This window comes from Pteronotus mesoamericanus, unplaced genomic scaffold (genome assembly GCF_021234165.1).
Source record: "Pteronotus mesoamericanus isolate MK-2021 breed Mesoamerican mustached bat unplaced genomic scaffold, CSHL_Meso_final scaffold_83, whole genome shotgun sequence".
Taxonomy (NCBI): domain Eukaryota; kingdom Metazoa; phylum Chordata; class Mammalia; order Chiroptera; family Mormoopidae; genus Pteronotus; species Pteronotus mesoamericanus.
The window spans coordinates 1,171,371-1,188,167 of NW_026555328.1; the positions used below are offsets into that span (position 1 = coordinate 1,171,371).

Here is a 16,797-nt window from a genome sequence, read left to right on the forward strand (position 1 = left end):
CAATTTTGTGGCTTACTAGTGCATTGTGTACGCAAACCTGACTTTTGGGAGGTCATGCTGCAACATACCTTTTCAGGGTGAGTGGAAACACACTCGTGTACAAGAAGGAACACCCTCATAGGCAGCATGAGGTGGGTTGGCGGCTTTGGTGACAGGAATACTGTTACTGGTATAAGGAGTGCGGGAGTGGGAGAAAGGCGTGTTGATGGCTAAGGTGGAGGAGACACTCTCATCTGACCTAAATTACCTTCTTTTCCCCATATACATCTCTGCTTCTGCAAGGAACCCTGGACTGGCCATCTGGAGTTCTGGTTCTGATCTTATTATGCTCCCAGCTGGGCTGATAACCTTGGGAAAATTTCTTTCCTCTCCACCTGTGTGTTTCCATCTCTCCGCAGATCTCCCAGGTCTCTTCCAGTTTTTATGTGTCGTCGTTTGGAGAGGATGGGAGTGAATGGACGGGAGTGTGCAGACGGATGGCTTGTGGAGAAGTGCAGAGCAAGCACACGAGTCATTCCTACGGGAGGCAGTGGTCTGTCACCCCAGGTTGGTGAAGGGGCCCTCTGGGATGAGGGACCTGGCACACAGAATAAATAATGGAGGCAGTAGGATAAACAAGGGGCTTTATTCATTGCTGATTTCAGCATGGCAGGTGGCTGGTGTCACCTCTATTGAGAAGCGTAAAGTGTGTTCCGAGTTGCTTTCTCTAATATGATCCACGCTGTAGGAGGTGAGACACACCTGGAGCATGTGTGTTAACTCACAGGTCAGACAAGTCAGGAGGGAAGCCCTGAGAACAGAGTGTAGGATAAGGTGGAGGACTGGAGATCTGCTGATGAGGGATGGAATCAGATGGGGCAGTGAGAGGCAACGCTACAGAAGAAAAAGGAGAGATGGCTAGACTCACTCTGCCTACCTCACCCTCTGAGAATGGTCCAACAGGCCAGCCCCTCTTGGGAACCCAATGAACACATATCTCAGCTGACAGAGCTAATAAGCGGAGGTCTGCTTTGAAAGCAGCAATTTACATACTCCAGCCTCCATTACTGTTGTCTGTGATTTCTTAAGCCCTGCACAGTTCTAGAACACCCACTGGAAGCCTCGGAATCTCAGCCAACTGAGATTTCTGACCAACTGCTGAGAAGCCAAAAGCTCATGGTCAGAGAAAATGCAGTTCCCGAAGCAGGCAGAACTCAGCAGGAATGAAGCCATTTAGTGGAAGCTTCTGAGGTAAAATCAGAACCTAAACATATATACAGGAGTAATATAATTTCTGTATTTAGTAACGAAAACAAAAATGTTATTTTCAGGCTTCTGCTGTAAAAGAAAATGTGATGGTACCTGGACTTCAGAGTTTGTTGCTATAATCTGTTGTCATGTAACATTTGGGAAGCCAATTGGCCATCATGGATAACAATATTTAAAATAACATGTGTAAATCTAGAAGCCATAGACTTAGCCATTTCTCTTCCAGTTAGTTCCTATACTGTGTAAATAAAGATACTTATTTCCAAAATTTCCATCTCTGTTTTTTCTGTACATCCCCACCTTCTGCCTTGTTTTAGAGAAAGCTGCTTGCATGTTGTCCTCCCTTGTGAAGAAGTCCCTTGAAATCAATGACTTCATGTGTTCATTCATGTTCACCCTTCTCCTGCCATGAATAGAAGCTTGAACATATCAAATATTCGGTGCATATTTATTCATGAGTGAATGAAAGGATGAAGCTTGGGTTTTCTGGACATTTGTTCCTCCAATTCCTAAGCTCACACAGGTAAGCACATAAATACATGTACTAAATGGCCCCACACGTGGCTGCCCAAGGGAGGACCTTTTTGCTAAACTCCACTTTAAATTCCTGTCTCCTCTTCAACAGAGGCACAGCAGAAATTAGCAGGATGAAGTGAATAAAGTCCAGAGTAAACACAATTTGAGAGGCATGTTCCTTAATTTGTCAGAGTAGGAAGGAGCAAATTATTTTTTTTATCGTTTCAAAGATTTTATTTATGAGGGGAAAGGTGTGAGAAAGGGAGGAAGAGAAACATCAACATGTGGTTGCCTCTCCTGTGCCCCTCACTAGGGAACCTGGTCCGCAACCCAGGCAAGTACCCTGACTGGGAATCGAACCAGTGTCCCTTGGGGTCTCAGCCACCACTCAATCCACTGAGCAACAGCCAGGGCTAGGAGCTGAGTTTTTAAGAGCAAAATGGGAGGTCTTCTTTTGGTCCCAGTGAGTGATGCTCTAGAACCTTTGGCCTAATGGTGGCCCTGAACCGACCTTGGATAAACAGGTGGCACGTTTACTGGCTCTGGGTTGGCCACTGGATTTGCTACGCAGACGCTTTGGAAGATCGCAGGCCCCTGGAAAAGACGGGCACAGGAGGTGCTCTGGAGAGAGCTAGCACTCATGGAGGCCATTAGACATTCCCAGACTCCCTGGTTGCTGAGCAGAAAGGGGAAGCCCCCAAACACCTCTATCTCCACCCTCTTTGGAGCATCTTTCTACCCACTGGGGAGCCTTCAGACTCACATTGTTGATTGGAGAGGAGACCAGCTGGCGGCCAAAGTGGGCCCCTGTGGAGGCAATGCAGAGCTCCAGGAGGCTGAAGATGAGCAGCACGCTGGAGGTAGCTTTTCCAGGGATCTGGAACCAGAATGAATGAGGTCACGTGTGCTGCTCCGGGAGTCCGAGGTCTGGCTCGAAGTGTGGCTCTGCAGTGGACTGTGCCAATGGCTTTGAGGAAGTCCCCTGACCTCGTCTGAGTGTCTTGGAGAAAATTGCTCACCAGGTTTTGGTGAGGGTCAAGTGTGTTTGTAAAAATTTATTTTAACACTTAGTACCAGTGTTTGTAAGGGAAAGAGTAGCCATCATTGAGGTAAACACCTTGATAGCTTGTTTCAGGTACAGAGGATGAAACCTAAGGGTGGGATCTGGGGTCAGACAGTGAGACTGTTCAGTGTAGGAAGTGAATACAAATTTGGGAGTATGGACTAGTCACTGGGAGGAAAGTGAAAGGGTTAGAGGAGAAAGACAGGACTGGGCAACACAACGTGAAGTTGGAGCCCGCAGACAAAGGCATCCTATGAGAAATGAAGACTGAGGCAGCGATGTGTAATCTTCAGTCATCAGTAGTTGCCTGGGCTCCAATGTAATTCTCCACCATTTCTCTGCACCTTTAGAGAAAGTGGGCTAGTGAAACAACTTTTCGGGCTGGTTCACCACGGAATTTTGTGGAGAGAAATAATTGGGCTGTCTTTAGACTTGGCAAAGAGTCAGTAAAAGTACACCAAAGTTGAACTAATTCCACAGCAGTAGATTTCACCTGAGGACCAGGAGACATCTAAGCCCCTCCTCACTCTTTTGCAAGAATACCCTGGAGAATAAGGTCTCCAACTGTATCTGTGGGAGAGTTCGTGTAGAATCCACTTTCCGCCAAAAGGTCAAGGGAAAAATGACTCCAAGAGTCATTTAGATTCCAATTATAGGAGAGAGTAAATATGAAAGTGAATATGCATGACACATGGCAGGCACCAAACAAATGTTTGCTGATTTTGAGTTTTAAAATGGCGGGCGTGACAGCCAGCTGCTCAGAGGACCCTCCCATGTGGAGAGACTCCTCCTCAGCACTTTCCCTTTCTTCCCTCTACATTTAGCAAACATTGATTAAACCTCTGCTTGCTAGGAGTGGCTAAAGAAGAATCCCGAGAGGAACACTCTTGTGAAGGAGGGAGGTACAGATGTAGATAATTATAATTCACATCAGACATGGTAAGGGCTATAAAAAGGGCCAGAAAGTACCTCAGGGCACTGAGAAGAGACAGAGGTCCATGCTTAGCGGAAGATTTACAGATGTGGGGTCGGACAGGGTGTCCACGCAAAGGGAACCAGAGGACAACGATGTTTTAGCCAAGGAATCACAGAAGCCCTGGGAGGAGTGGTCTTAACAAATGATGCTGGTCCATCTCAAATGTGTTTCCAGGAGCAAAATTCTTGTATAAATAAAACTTTTGGAGGAGTGTTTGAAGGAAAGATGTACAAGAGGAAAGTGTTAAGAAGTACAGATGGACAGTTATAAAACAACCACAGGACATTATATTGAAGTACGGCCTAGGGAATGTAGTCATTAGTATTGTAATATCTACGTGTGGTGTCATGTAGATACTGGACCGATTGGGGCGTTCGCCTTTTACATAATATAATATCTAACCAATATGCTGTACAACTTAAAATAATATAATGTTATATGTCAAATGTAATTGAAAAATAGAAAAAAGTTAAGAAGGTATCTTCCATGAGGGAGGAGAGGTTCGTCAAGCAGCTTCGCTGTTTGTTGTTTGGTGAGCGTTCACTCGTGCACACTGAACCCTGGGAGTGCTCCAAACCTTGACTCCTCATACCCAAAGCTGTGATGAAGTCCAGCCCTCCTTGTTCAGGTGCAAGGACGGAGGCCAGAGGTGGGGTGGGTGTCAGGGATGGGGTAGTTCTCTGTCCAGATCATCCTTGGCAGAACGGATATTAGAAGCCAGGTGGAGGTGGCTCCAGCTGGATCTTGGATACACTGTCAAGGTGAAAGTGGCAGAATGGCCCGAGGAGTTGGCTGGCAAGTGCGGGAGAGATAGAGGGGTTGGATGAATCCACCAAGGTTTGTCCTGAGTGACTGGAAGCACAGTAGCCATCGATGGGGAAAAGGAAACCCGAGAGGAGTTTGGGATATGAAATCTGGAGATTGGATTAGGATATGCTAAATCTAGATGGTGAGTGGACATCTGAATTCAAGAGACTGAAGTTTGGGAGACAGGTTTGGGGAGTCATTGTCACAGAGAAAGTGTTTCAAGTCACCGGACTGGATGCGATTGCGAAAGCACTGAGTACAGAGAGACACAGGAGACCAAGGACTGAGCCTGAGAGGCTGGGGGCGAGAGGAGACAGAGAGGACATCAACCGTTGTGGGTGGAGGAACACCAGCTGCTGGGCCTGGAAGCCACCGGGAAGTCTCCAAAGAGGAGGATTGACAGAGGACATTGAGCAAAGAAGAAACTGGAGAATGAGGCTGAAAGTGTGTTTACATTCAGCCGAGGAGAGATTATGAGAGGAAAGAGTTGGAACCACGAGGCAGACAATTCTTTTAAGGATTCTTCTGCAGAGAGGGCCAGAGAAACAGAGTGGTAGCTGAAGTAACTGAACAATAATTTCTTTCTGAAGATGAAGGAAACAGAAGCATGTGTAGATGCTTATGAAAAGCTCTATTAAAGGGTGGAAATTGAAGTAGAATAGAGGCGGGGGCAAGTGAGAGGGGAGAAGCACTGGTGTTAATCTTGAGTGGGCGGGAGGACAGGGCTGTAGTGCAGAGGGAGACATTGAGTTTACATGGGACTCATGTGTAGCTGCACTTTCCAACCTGGTAGCCACGAGTCCTCCGAGGACTCAGGATGTGATGTAAATGCAAAAAACACACTGGATTTCAAAGACGTGGCACCCAAAATGCAAAATATTGAATTAATAATTTTCTTACATACTGAAAGGAGATTTTTGGAGCTGTTGGGTTAAGTCAATGTATCAATAAAATTAAGTTTAACCGTTCCTTTTTTTTAATTTTATAATGTGGCAGCTAGAAAACTTCAGATCACGTCCATGCTTACGTTATATTTCTGTTGGATGGCACTGGTCCGCTACCTGAGACGGCTCATTCGTTTATGCATTTCCTATGTCTGCGTTCACACAGGCTTGAGTAGTTGCAACACTACTCAACTGCTAGATGGTCTGAAAAGACTTAAATGTTTGCCCTCTGGCCCTGCACAGAAGACCTTTGTTAGCCCCGCTGTCCAAAGCAATGGGTGGGAAGGCGACCATGCGAGTAGAGGTGCAGGTTGGCGGGTGCCTTTGCATTGTGTGTACAGTTGCATTAATTCTTCCGACGATGTCAAAAAGTAGGTCTAATTTATAAACATAGAAACTAAGACTAAGAAAAGTCACAGGGTTAGAGTAACACAGCAATAAACTGAGGTCAGAGAGTTTAAAGTCTATTCTGATTCTGACAGCATCTCCGTTTTCTTCAGTGCTTGCTGAAGAAGATGGTGGTCAGGTGTCTTTCTAATGATTTCCTAAACACAGCTGAGCTGGAACCCAGGGGAGCATTGGTCAACAGGGATACTCACCACACCCCACTTATTGTAGTTGACTGGCATATACTCAGAGTTGAGAATCAATTCTACGAGGAAGAGGATGATTCCAATAACACAAAAGATCCCACTGAGGATGTTCATGCTGAAGCTACCCTTAAGCTGAGTAAGACGCAGGAGAGAGAAAAACGACTGTAGGTGAGATGAACAGAGACTCAATAAGTGCTTCTTAATGTGAATTCCCAGAACCCTAGTTCTACAGCAAGTCAAGAGCTGTTCTGTGCAAAAAGTTTGGGGGCTATATTAATTTGGAAGAAATCTGAGTTAAGCAAAATTAAACCCATCTTTTGTGCTTGACATCTCAGAGCCTTTAACAAGTATTATGGATCTTTCAGCCAGGGGACTGTTAAATAGAGATTCCCCCCAGTGTTTACCTAACCAGCTTCATAAAGTATCTCATGGGATAATCTCACCAAGAAAAATCTTTTGGAAATTCTCCACCCAATTATCTGTAAGGAGATAGGCAGGGGACTCAGCCCCAGGGTGTTGGGATGTGACAGGCTCTGATGCTCCACAATAGTGGGTAATAGCAGGGTGGCACTCCCAGAACTGAGCTCCCCTTGGGAGATTTTCAAGTATCTCAGTGGTGTGGGACCTGGTCATCCTGGGGCCCCTGCCCCTAGATAACCTGCTTGTGAGAGAAGCAAAGGTACTTTCTTGGTCCATTGCTAGGGGACCCCAGAGCCTGATCCATGTTGATTCACAAAATTTGGTTGTATGGATTTCTAGGGAAGCCTCTGCCTGAGCCTCCCTTCACTTCCTTGTAGAAATTTCTGGAGGTCAGCTCTGCGCGCTGGAAGCAGTCCCAGTGCCCTGTTCTGTTGGAGGGGAGCCCTGAGCCCCAGGCAGCTTTGTGCCTCCCCCTGTAAGATCTTCTTAGGAGAGTTCCTCTCTCTGTCTCTCCACACCCTGATGCCTTATCAAAGGTGGCTGTATTGTCCTTCCTTCTCCCCTATCATCTGAACTCTTCCCTTTTGTGACTTGGCCAGGTTGGTGTCGTTCTTTATGTGATAATGAGTGCGCATGTGTGTCCGTGCCATGTGTCTGGTTATAAGCAGGGGCAAGGATGGAGGAAGGATGTGTGTTAGCTTCTTTCCTCCATTGTGCTTCCCTCCTATAGGTCCACAGCTGGGAGAGCCCATCCCAGGATTTGACTTACCAGGCAAGGAGAGTTTGGCTGCTGCTCTGATGCCACTGAGAGGGATCCTGTAATGATGAACTGGCACAGAAGAGAGAGTTAAGAAAGAGGTCAGAGTTCAGGATCCCCACCTTCAAGCTTCTGTGATTCTGGTCACACACATATGCTCTCATACAGCTCATGTGGGGAAATGAATGAATGAATGAATGAATGAGTTGCTTGTGCACCACACAACAGGCCAGTGTGTGGGATAAATATATCCTAGAATGCAGCAGACCTAGTTAAATTTTTAAAATATATTTCATTGATTATGCTATTGTAGTTGTCCCAAATTTTCACCTATTGATTTCAGAACCCTTCCCATTTCCTCTGGCAATCACACTCTTACTTCATGTCCATGAGTCATGTATATAAGTTATTTGGCTACTCCTTTACCTATACTGTTCTTAACATTCCCCTGTCTATTCTGTACCTACCAATTTGTACTTTTTAAACCCTGCACCTTTTCCCCTACTCTCCCTCTTCCCTCTCTGAGTTGATAACCCTACAAATGTTCTCCATATCTACGATTCTGTTTGTGTTGTGTTTGTTTGCTTAGTTTGTTTTTCACATTTAATTGTTGATGGGTGTGAATTTGTTGTCATTTTAATGTTCATAGTTTTCATCCTCTTCTTCTTAAATAAGTCCCTTTAATATTTCCTATAATCATGGTTTGGTGATGATGAACATCCTTCATTTTTGTCTGGTAAGCACTTTATCTGTCCTTCAGTTTTAATTGATAGCTATTCTAGATAGAGTAATATAGGTTGTAGGCCCTTGCTTTTCATCACTTTAATACTTCTAGCCACTCCCTTCTAGCCTGCAAAGTTTCCTTTGAGAAATCAGCTGACAGTCTTATGGGAACTTTTTTGTAGGTGACTATCTGCTTTTGTCTTGCTGCTTTTAAGATTTTCTCTTTAAATCTAACCTTTGGCATTTAAATTGTGATATGCCTTGGTGTCATCCTCTTTGGGTCCCTCATGTTCTGGACTCTGTTTGCTTCCTGGGTTTGTATGTTATTTTTTTCTCCAAATTAGGGAACTTTTCTTTCTTTATTTTTTCAAATAAATTTTCAATTTCTTGCTCTTTCTCTTTTCCTACTGGCACCCCCATGATTCAAATGCTAGGTGTTTGATGCTGTCCCAGAGGGTCCATAACCTATCCTTTTTTGGTTTTTTATGTGTTTTTTTATATTCTTTTCTCTTCTTGCTATGCTGATTGAATGCTTTTTTTCTTCCTTGTGTTCCAAATCATCATTTTGATTCTTGGGTTCATCCTCTCCACTGTTGGTTCTCTGTAAATTTTTCTTTGTTTTGCTCAGTGTAAGCTTCATTTCTGCCTGTGTCTTTTTTTCTGTTGTTGAAGTCCCAAGGGAGTTCCTTAAGCATCCTAATAACCAATGTTTTAAATTCTGCATCTTCTAGATTGCTTACCTCTATTTTGTTTAGTTCTTTTTCTGGAGTTTTGTGCTATTCTTTCATTTCATTTCAATTCTTTATCTCCTCGTTTTGGCAGCCTCCCTGTGTTTGTTTGTATGTATCTGGTAGAGCTTCTTTGACTCCCTGTCTTAGTGGCATGGCTTATTGTAGAAAAGTGCACCTGTAAGTTGGTTGGGGTGGAGCCTTAGGTATGCACCAGGTGGGGTAACCTGTGTGAACCAGATTGATGGAGTCTCAGATATAGTGCTGCCGCTTTGTGGCTCTGTGTGAGAGAGGGCTCAGAAAGCAGACAATGCCACTGCTTGGCCTCTGGTAAATTTTTCAGGGAAGAAGCTGTCCCCCAGTGCTCCTTCTGATGCCAGAATCATTAGTTTCTTTCTGTGTGCCACTGGTGCCTTACAGCTGAAGGGCCCAGAGTGAATGAGTTTGCATAAGTCCTAAGTCCATTGCAGAACTTTTAAGAGGAGACCCCTGAGAATCCTGCAGTTTTTTCCATCACCAGTACCTGCACTGGTTTTCATAGCCAGAAGTCACGGGGACTTTTCTTCTTGTCACTGGAGCCCTGAGCTGGGTGGTCATGGGTGTGGATGGGAACCCTCACTCGCAAGGTATCCCTCCTGCTTTTTATCCACCACACATGGATGTGGGACCATGTGCTCTGTGTCTCTGCATTTCCGCTCTCCTCATATGGGGGTCTCTGCCCCTCTCTACATCTGGATGAATATGACTTCTTTAATTCCTTGGTCGTAGGACCTCCATAAACTCAGTTTTCGGACTCTTCTCAGTGATAATTGTTTTCTAGTTTAGTTGTGATTTTTGCTGTGGTTGTGTGAGGAGGCAAGCAGTATTTACCTACACCACCATCGTAACTAGAACATGGGCCCAGACCTAGTTTTAAATTCCAGCTTGAAACTCACAGGATTGTGGGCAAGTTACTGATTTCTCTATGTGAACATTTCCTCATCTACAAAATGGGAAAAACTATTATGTCTTCCTAAGTGTCATTGTCATGAGATAACTTGTCCCTTGAATCAGGCATTTCTTATATCTTGCCCATGGTGGATCCTATACACAATAGACACTCAAAAATTATCTCTTTCCTGGTGTTTCTTTCGTCTAGTGCACACTCTGTTGGTCTTCCAGTAGGACTCAGTTAAGCATGTGGCCTCTGGATGGGAGAAGGAAGAAGTTCTCCAAATTTTCACTGCTATTAAGCATAAGCCCAAATCGGTCTTTGCTTTTCTCTAATTTGTGAGTCCCTTTTAGCTTCTCAGAAGAATGTAGCATGTCTATGGTGTTGAAACTCCAATAAGAGGCAGGTGGGGTTCATTGTGTTATTTCCCCATTCATGTCCTCTGGGCAGAGTGGCTGATGGGACGCCCTGCTGTCCCTGAGGGTCTGAGGCGGTGTCGGCTAGGGTTTCATGAAAGTTTTGCTGAGCCCTGAATGAAGTGCTTCTAACCTTGCTTTATTCCTGCATGATGGCCCATCAAGCAGTATTACTATTATCATTTTATAGAGTGCCGGACTGAGGCTTGGAAATTTTAAATAACGTACCCGAGACCATCCAGCACTTAGGAGATAAGGGAGTTAAATTTAGGTATTGGCTCCAGATCTTGTGTTCTTAAGTCTCCCTCCCCACCCAGAGTAGATGTTGAGCCATGCAGAGGAAATGGGTGTTCCCGATGAAAACGTGCTCTCGGCGATGGTGACTTCTAAAGGAAATGCCAATTCTATAAGTGAGTAATAAATCTCAGTCTTTCACCCTTCGTTTTATAGAGCCTTCATGGGGAAGAAAGGAAACAGAAGGCTGTACTTCTGATGTCCCTGCAGATCTCCCTGAGGAACCCAAGGAAAGAGGCCTTTGTTTGTGGGAGGACATGAATGATCTTGAGGAAACAGAAAGATAGCCCTGGAGTCAAGAGGGCAACAAGGAGAAAAATGCCCTGCAGACAAAAAGGAAGCGGGTGTCATGAGGACCGATGGGACCTGAGCCACCATGTGTAAGCAGAGATGGCTACCGAGGCATTTGAGATGCCAAGGCAGCCACCAGGCAGTTAAGAATGGAGAAGAGAATCTAACACTCGATAGCAACTGATGTGTGGTTTGGTGCTATCATCTCCACGGCCCGAAACCCCAGAGCAGTATGTTATGCAGATACAGGTGCTGTGGCTGAGCAAAGGAACAGGGGCTGAGCTCCTAGTCTGCGTCTGTGCAGACCCAAGGGAGGACCTCAGCCTCACAAGTGAGGCACAAATGGCAGCACGAGAGAGAGGGTATCAGACCAAAGTGCTCCCAAGAATATAAGCCATGAGTTTTTACAGATGTTGTGTGTACAAGAGTTGGCCAATTACTCCGGCCATTTTATTTAAGTCTCATGGGACAGGGTGACTTGGCTGTTGTCCAGCTTAGTCTTGAATTTTTTTCTTTTTTTTTGAGAAAAGTTGCATTGGGTCAAGAATATTTGGGTGGTGAAAGAATTGGATGTGAATGCGTATTTTGTGCGTGTGTGTTTCTATGTGTGTGTGGAGGAGGGAGGACACTAAGGGGACTGCCAAAGAATCAAAAAGGCGACACATTGAAGAGAAGGACCTGTGTTTCTTAACCCTTGAAGGGGTTACAGGCCACCTTGAGAATGTGATAAAAAAACGTAGGGGGCTTTTCCAGAAAAGAAAACATGTAATGTGCCATAGATTGTGCCAAAATGGTACTCTGGGCCGAACTTGGGACTTCTTAAGTCCCCTCTTCTTAAGGACTGCTCTGTGGCTGAGCAACCCCTCTTTGCAAGTGTTGGAAATGTTTCTCTGCTGGAGCTTGGGCTGTGGGCCTGCATCGAACAACACTTGGCTGCTATTCCCAGTACATTGTTGTTTGTGTGAATTAGAGAAGTTGCTCACTCTGGGTAAACGTGCCTTCCTGGGCTGTCACTTGGTCTTATGAGTTGAACTGTGTCTCCTCAAAATCCCATCTTTTGAAGTCCTAGCCCCCAGTACCTCAGAATGTGACTGTAGTGATGGTTCTGTAACGGAGGGGCCAGGCCAGATGGCTGGGAGGAGGCAGGGGGCAAGGGTAACACCCCAAGGTTGAACTGAAGACTAAATGTCAATCCCCTTGGCTGACAGGGGAGGAGCCTTCAGAGGAGAATGATTACAGAGCATGCATGAATAGAGACTTTGCCCCTTTGCTAGACGTGGTGAACAGAAGTGGGACAAAGACAAATATGGCTGATACCTGCCCTCCTTGTTTGGAAGCTGGACATCCTTACTGGCTTCTGGTGTGTGTGGGATTCTGGAGAGGACTTTTAAACTGAACGTGAGCAGAAGCTGTGCTATTTCCCCTCCCCTGGCTGCCCTTGACAGCTGCAGGGAGCCTGGGTCTCTGAAACCAGCAGGTTCCCTGAGACCATTTGTCCGAGCGCACAGCCCAGCACCCGTAAAGCATGGTGTTATTAGGAATGTGAAAGGTACTTCAGATGCATTCCTGACCGGACAGAGGGTGGCAGGAATGTTTGTCTTTGGGTATGTCTAAGGGAGGAGACCCTGAGGCAGAAACTGCCCACCTTTACAAAACTATGTAAACTTTAAATAAACAACCCCTTTCCTTTTCACCAAACTGCTGTCTCCAGAGTTATGCCTCTAGGAGGTGAGCAACAGAGCACCATTGATTGTGCTAGAAGGCAGGAGGCTGTCCAGTATCCGTTTCAGATTCATGAGGGTCAGAATTATGATATTTTTTTTTACTTTACAATGGTGAGAAAGTAATATGCATCCAGTTGAAACTGTACTTTGGTCTGGGAATTTTGATCTTTTCTCAGACAAGTGGTATGTGGTTGGGTACTCTCTTGAGATGCTGGACAGCAACATCCAGGTACAGCTCCCCGTCAGCCATGTGATCACGAGGGTGAACAACCCATTCTCTACAGTGCAGTATTTAACCTATTTTTATTTTGGATATTTTCAATTGAGGATGGGTTTTTTGGGATGTAATCCCATCATAGGTTGAGGAGCATCTGTATTTCAAGACACAGCCTTTAAAGAGGTGATCAAGCTTAAATAAGGTCATAACGATGGGTCCTAATCTAATGTAACTAATATTCTTATAAGAAGAGATTTTGGAACACAAACACACAGAGACCATGTAAAGGTATTGGGCGTAAGATGACCGCCTACAAGCCCAGGAAGAAACAACCCTGGTAAAATGTTGATCTTGGACTTCAAGCCTCAGGAACTGTGAGATAATAAATGTCTGCTGTTGATCCACCCCGTCTGCAGTATTTGTTCTGGCTGTGCAAGCAGACTAATGTTCTTGGTGAGCAAAGCCTGAGCTGCGTTCACAGCCCACATGCTCTCTTGACTGGAAACCACCTTCGACAAAGTACAACCCGACAAAGTGGCCCTGAGGATTGGCAGCTTCTGGAACTCACTTGCAGAGAAGTTACTTACCGTGATGCCTCCCCAGAAGGGATAGCCTCCAACAAATGAGACAGCTGCATATTGCCCAGCCACGGAAGTTAAGAGGATGAAAGCGAGGCAGATGTGTACCATCCCTATCACGATCTGGAGGGCCTGTCAAAGAACCACAAGCTGAGATCTTTGTTTCTGGGCAGGAAACTGACCCTTTCCCTCACCTTGTAAACTCTTAAAAATTTTTTTATTATTGTTATTTTTACTTTGATTACTTTTAATTTTAATAAATATTTTATATTCTTGGTTAAAGATAATATGGAAAATATAAAATTAAAATGATATCTACCACTTACATTTTGGTGTCTAACCTTTCATTATTTTTTTCAAATATATACACTGATAATACAAAATGGCTCTGCATATTTTACTTAATGTTTCATCATGAATATATTGCAATGGGATCAAGCATTCTTTAAACATATTATTTTAAATGGTTGCCTGGATTTTATTATCTGCATGTTCTGTGGAGTAGTTGGAACAGAGATACAAGGCAGGAAAGTTTCTTTCTTTGTTTTCATATTATAAAAAACACTACAAGGAACACCCTTGTAGGTCATTCTCTCCGCTCACCTCTCATTTCTATGGAATATTGTTTGAGATTGAGGTAAGTCTGCCTCTCCCTCATCACATTAATGTATTGAAGTCCCAATCTCCATTGCCTCCAAAACAGATGTCATTAGGAAAAAGAATTGCTGCGGTTGTAATAAGGTAATATGAGGTGTACTGGAATAGGGTGGTCCCTATTCCTATAGGACTGCTATCCTTTTAAAGGAATGCCGTGTGAAAAGACACACGTACACACAGGAGAATGCCAAGGTTGCAGTTACGCTGCCTCAAGCCAAGGTCCTACCAGAAGCTACGAGGCAGGCCTGGAACAGGTCCCCTCCCTTGGAGCCTTCAGAGGGAGCATGGCCAGGGGTACATGGATTACACGTTCTGGACCCCAGGCTGTGAGACAGTAAATTTCTATTGTTCTAAGCTGATGCAATTGTAGTATTTTGTTATGGCAGCTCTAGAAAACAACTACTAATGTCTTGGCCAAAAAGTCTCTTTTGTTTTTTCTGTAAGATGGCTCTAGCAGCACTTAGTTTCACTTAAGTTCATTCGAAACAATTTTTTTTAGATTGTATTGTGACCGCTGTCATATCAGCATGCATTTTTTAAAAAATTATCAAAAACTGTGAATTTTTGTGTAGCCGTTTTAATATTGAAGATGGAGGAATATAAGCATCAATTAAGGTAAAAACAGACCTGAAAGGAAAAAAACATTTGTGTAATGTATGGAGAATGTGTTGTGACTGGTCAAACATGCCAAAAGTGGTCTGTGATGTTTTGTGCTGGAGATTTCTCACTGGACAATGCTCCACAGTAAGGTAGAGAAGTAGAAATTGATAGCGATCAAATTGAGACTCAAATTGAGAGCAATCAGTATTATACCATGTGGCAGATAGCCAACGGACTCAAAGTATCCAAATCAATAAAGTTATTGGTGAAAATGACAAAGGTGTCTTTTATTTTAGGGAAGAAAACAAACAGACTTTTTGGCCAAGCAGTATATATTCTTCCAAAACGTACAATGGGGGATACAAAAAAACCTAAATTTTTTTTTATAAAGATATGTGTATTTATCCTTATATGTTTAAACTTCAGTTACCTTCCCAGTAATCTCCATTTGATGCAACATGCATACTGAAACACTTATTTCCACTGCTCAAAACAGTTTTTGAAGTCGTTGATTTTCACGCCTTTTATTGCTTTAGACTTTTTTTTTTGAAACCTCCTTCCACATAGGCAAAATATTTCCCTTTGAGGATATTTTTCATCAGGAGAAACCCAAAACGTTGCTCAAGATGAGATCAGGTGAATAAGGAGTGTGGGGCGTGGGGGTCATGCTGTTTTTGGTCAAAATCTACTGAACACTCAGCAGTATAAGTAGATGTGTTCATAACATGCCCATCACGAAATGGGCATACATGTTAAGGGAGTCTTCAAAAAAAATTCTCTGAGGCCAAACACAGCCTCTCACAACAATGCCAGCTGGTACAGTGATAGAGTTGAGATCCCAGAACACTCACTAAAGGGGGCAGCCTGTACTTCTAGAGACATACTCTCCAGAAGATAATTCCATTTTTTCTGAGTCCTCCCTTGTATATATACATTTATATATGTATATGTGTGTGTGCGCGCGCGCATGTACTACAAACGTTGCAATGAATCCAAATATATTACTTCCTTAAGTTTGTACAAATGGTAGCAAATTATATGCAATGACTGCCTCTAATACTTTCCCATTAATGAAATAGTTTGCAGTCATGTCTATATAATTACACAAGAAGTTTTATTTTTCTAGCTCTAAAACTTTTCATTCTTTGTATGTACAATACATTTATTTAAGCAGCATGGATATTTTGTTTGTGTCTATTCTTTTCCTCTCACAAACCATGGCTGCAATAAATAACCTCGATTATGTCTTATTTCTCATGTGCACAAGCATGTTTAAAGATAAAGTTTGAGAAATGGAATTATGGGGTATTTTAAAACTTGGAAGATACAGATAGCCTTCCATACAGGTTTTATGGATTCACATTCCATGAGCAGTCAATGGAGGTGGAGACAGAATTTGAACCCCTGCAGCATGGATCGGAAGGCATACGTGTCATTATTGAGCTATGCCGTGAAATGGGCCTCTTCCCCCATCCTCACAATAGCCTTTAGGGAGAGAATCAAAATGATCCCTTATCTTATTGCCATTGGGCAAAGATTCCATGCAAACACACTGGCTTTAGGCTGCACCTTGCGGCTCACCTGCTGTACCCTCTTTCTCCCTGAGGCCAGAGGATCAACATGGATTCTGGCAACAGGTAAAACCTTCCAGTTTCCTGCTTCTTTGTTGCTTTTCTTTCTCGTTCATATAAAGCTTAAGTAAGAAAACACAAGGCCCGACACGGAGGCCCTGGTGATGCTCCACAGCTGAGCTTCTTACCAGACCTGAGTTTGGCAAGGCTGGGTCAGCCCCCGCCCCACTTGTGGATTTGGAGTTTCTGTATTTCCAACCCTCCCACCACCCCTGACTCCAGCCATGTGGTCCCAGCCTGCACGGTGAAAGCTCACTTACCCCTAAGACTTTGCCCTCTTTCAAGGTTGTTTGGGCTGGTAGGACATACACAGGCGGCTGTAAGCCAGGTTGGCTCCCAGGAATTTGGTGGACTTGGGGCTGGCTGTGTGGATATAGGGGCACCTGGGACATGCTCCCTGGGATCGCAGCGTGTGTGCTGGGGGGTGCCGCCACAAACACAGAACTGGCCTTGGGGCCTGCTGAAGTCATCGAATTCATGCTGCTGAAAAACAAAGGCAATACTATCATCCTTCATACATGCACTAATGATTACATTGAAAGAGAACTTTTGCTTTCATTGGCTTGTTTGAGCATCACAAACCCCTATGAGTTTGTTCATTCAGTTTTCCTTAGAGATATTACGTGGCAGTTAGAGGGCACTTTCACACGCAGTGCTTCACAAATACATCTCCTTGAATCCTC

At 44.2% G+C, this 16,797-nt stretch overlaps 1 protein-coding gene across 1 annotated transcript; it reads right to left on the minus strand.

The window, feature by feature from the left end:
• Positions 1–624: 624 nt before the first annotated feature.
• Positions 625–16,593, minus strand: LOC129062673 (membrane-spanning 4-domains subfamily A member 8-like). The gene is made up of 7 exons (XM_054563699.1): positions 16,375–16,593; positions 13,236–13,358; positions 7,337–7,396; positions 6,142–6,279; positions 2,528–2,641; positions 2,276–2,358; positions 625–721 (listed from the first exon to the last, which is right to left on the minus strand). The coding sequence occupies exons 1-7, from the start codon at positions 16,591–16,593 to the stop codon at positions 625–627; spliced, it is 834 nt and encodes a 277-aa protein (XP_054419674.1).
• Between the last annotated feature and the right edge of the window lie 204 nt (positions 16,594–16,797).

Bases quoted from the DNA above. Each gene is read 5' to 3' on its own strand.
- LOC129062673 (XM_054563699.1), bottom strand. From the start codon at position 16,593: ATGAATTCGATGACTTCAGCAGGCCCCAAGGCCAGTTCTGTGTTTGTG. The intron at 7,397-13,235 runs GTAAGTAACTTC...CTTCTGTGCCAG, and splicing joins CCTTCTGGGGAGGCATCACG to TTCATCATTACAGGATCCCT. The intron at 2,359-2,527 runs GTGAGTCTGAAG...CGTCTTTTCCAG, and splicing joins TCTCCTCTCCAATCAACAAT to GGGCCTGCGATCTTCCAAAG.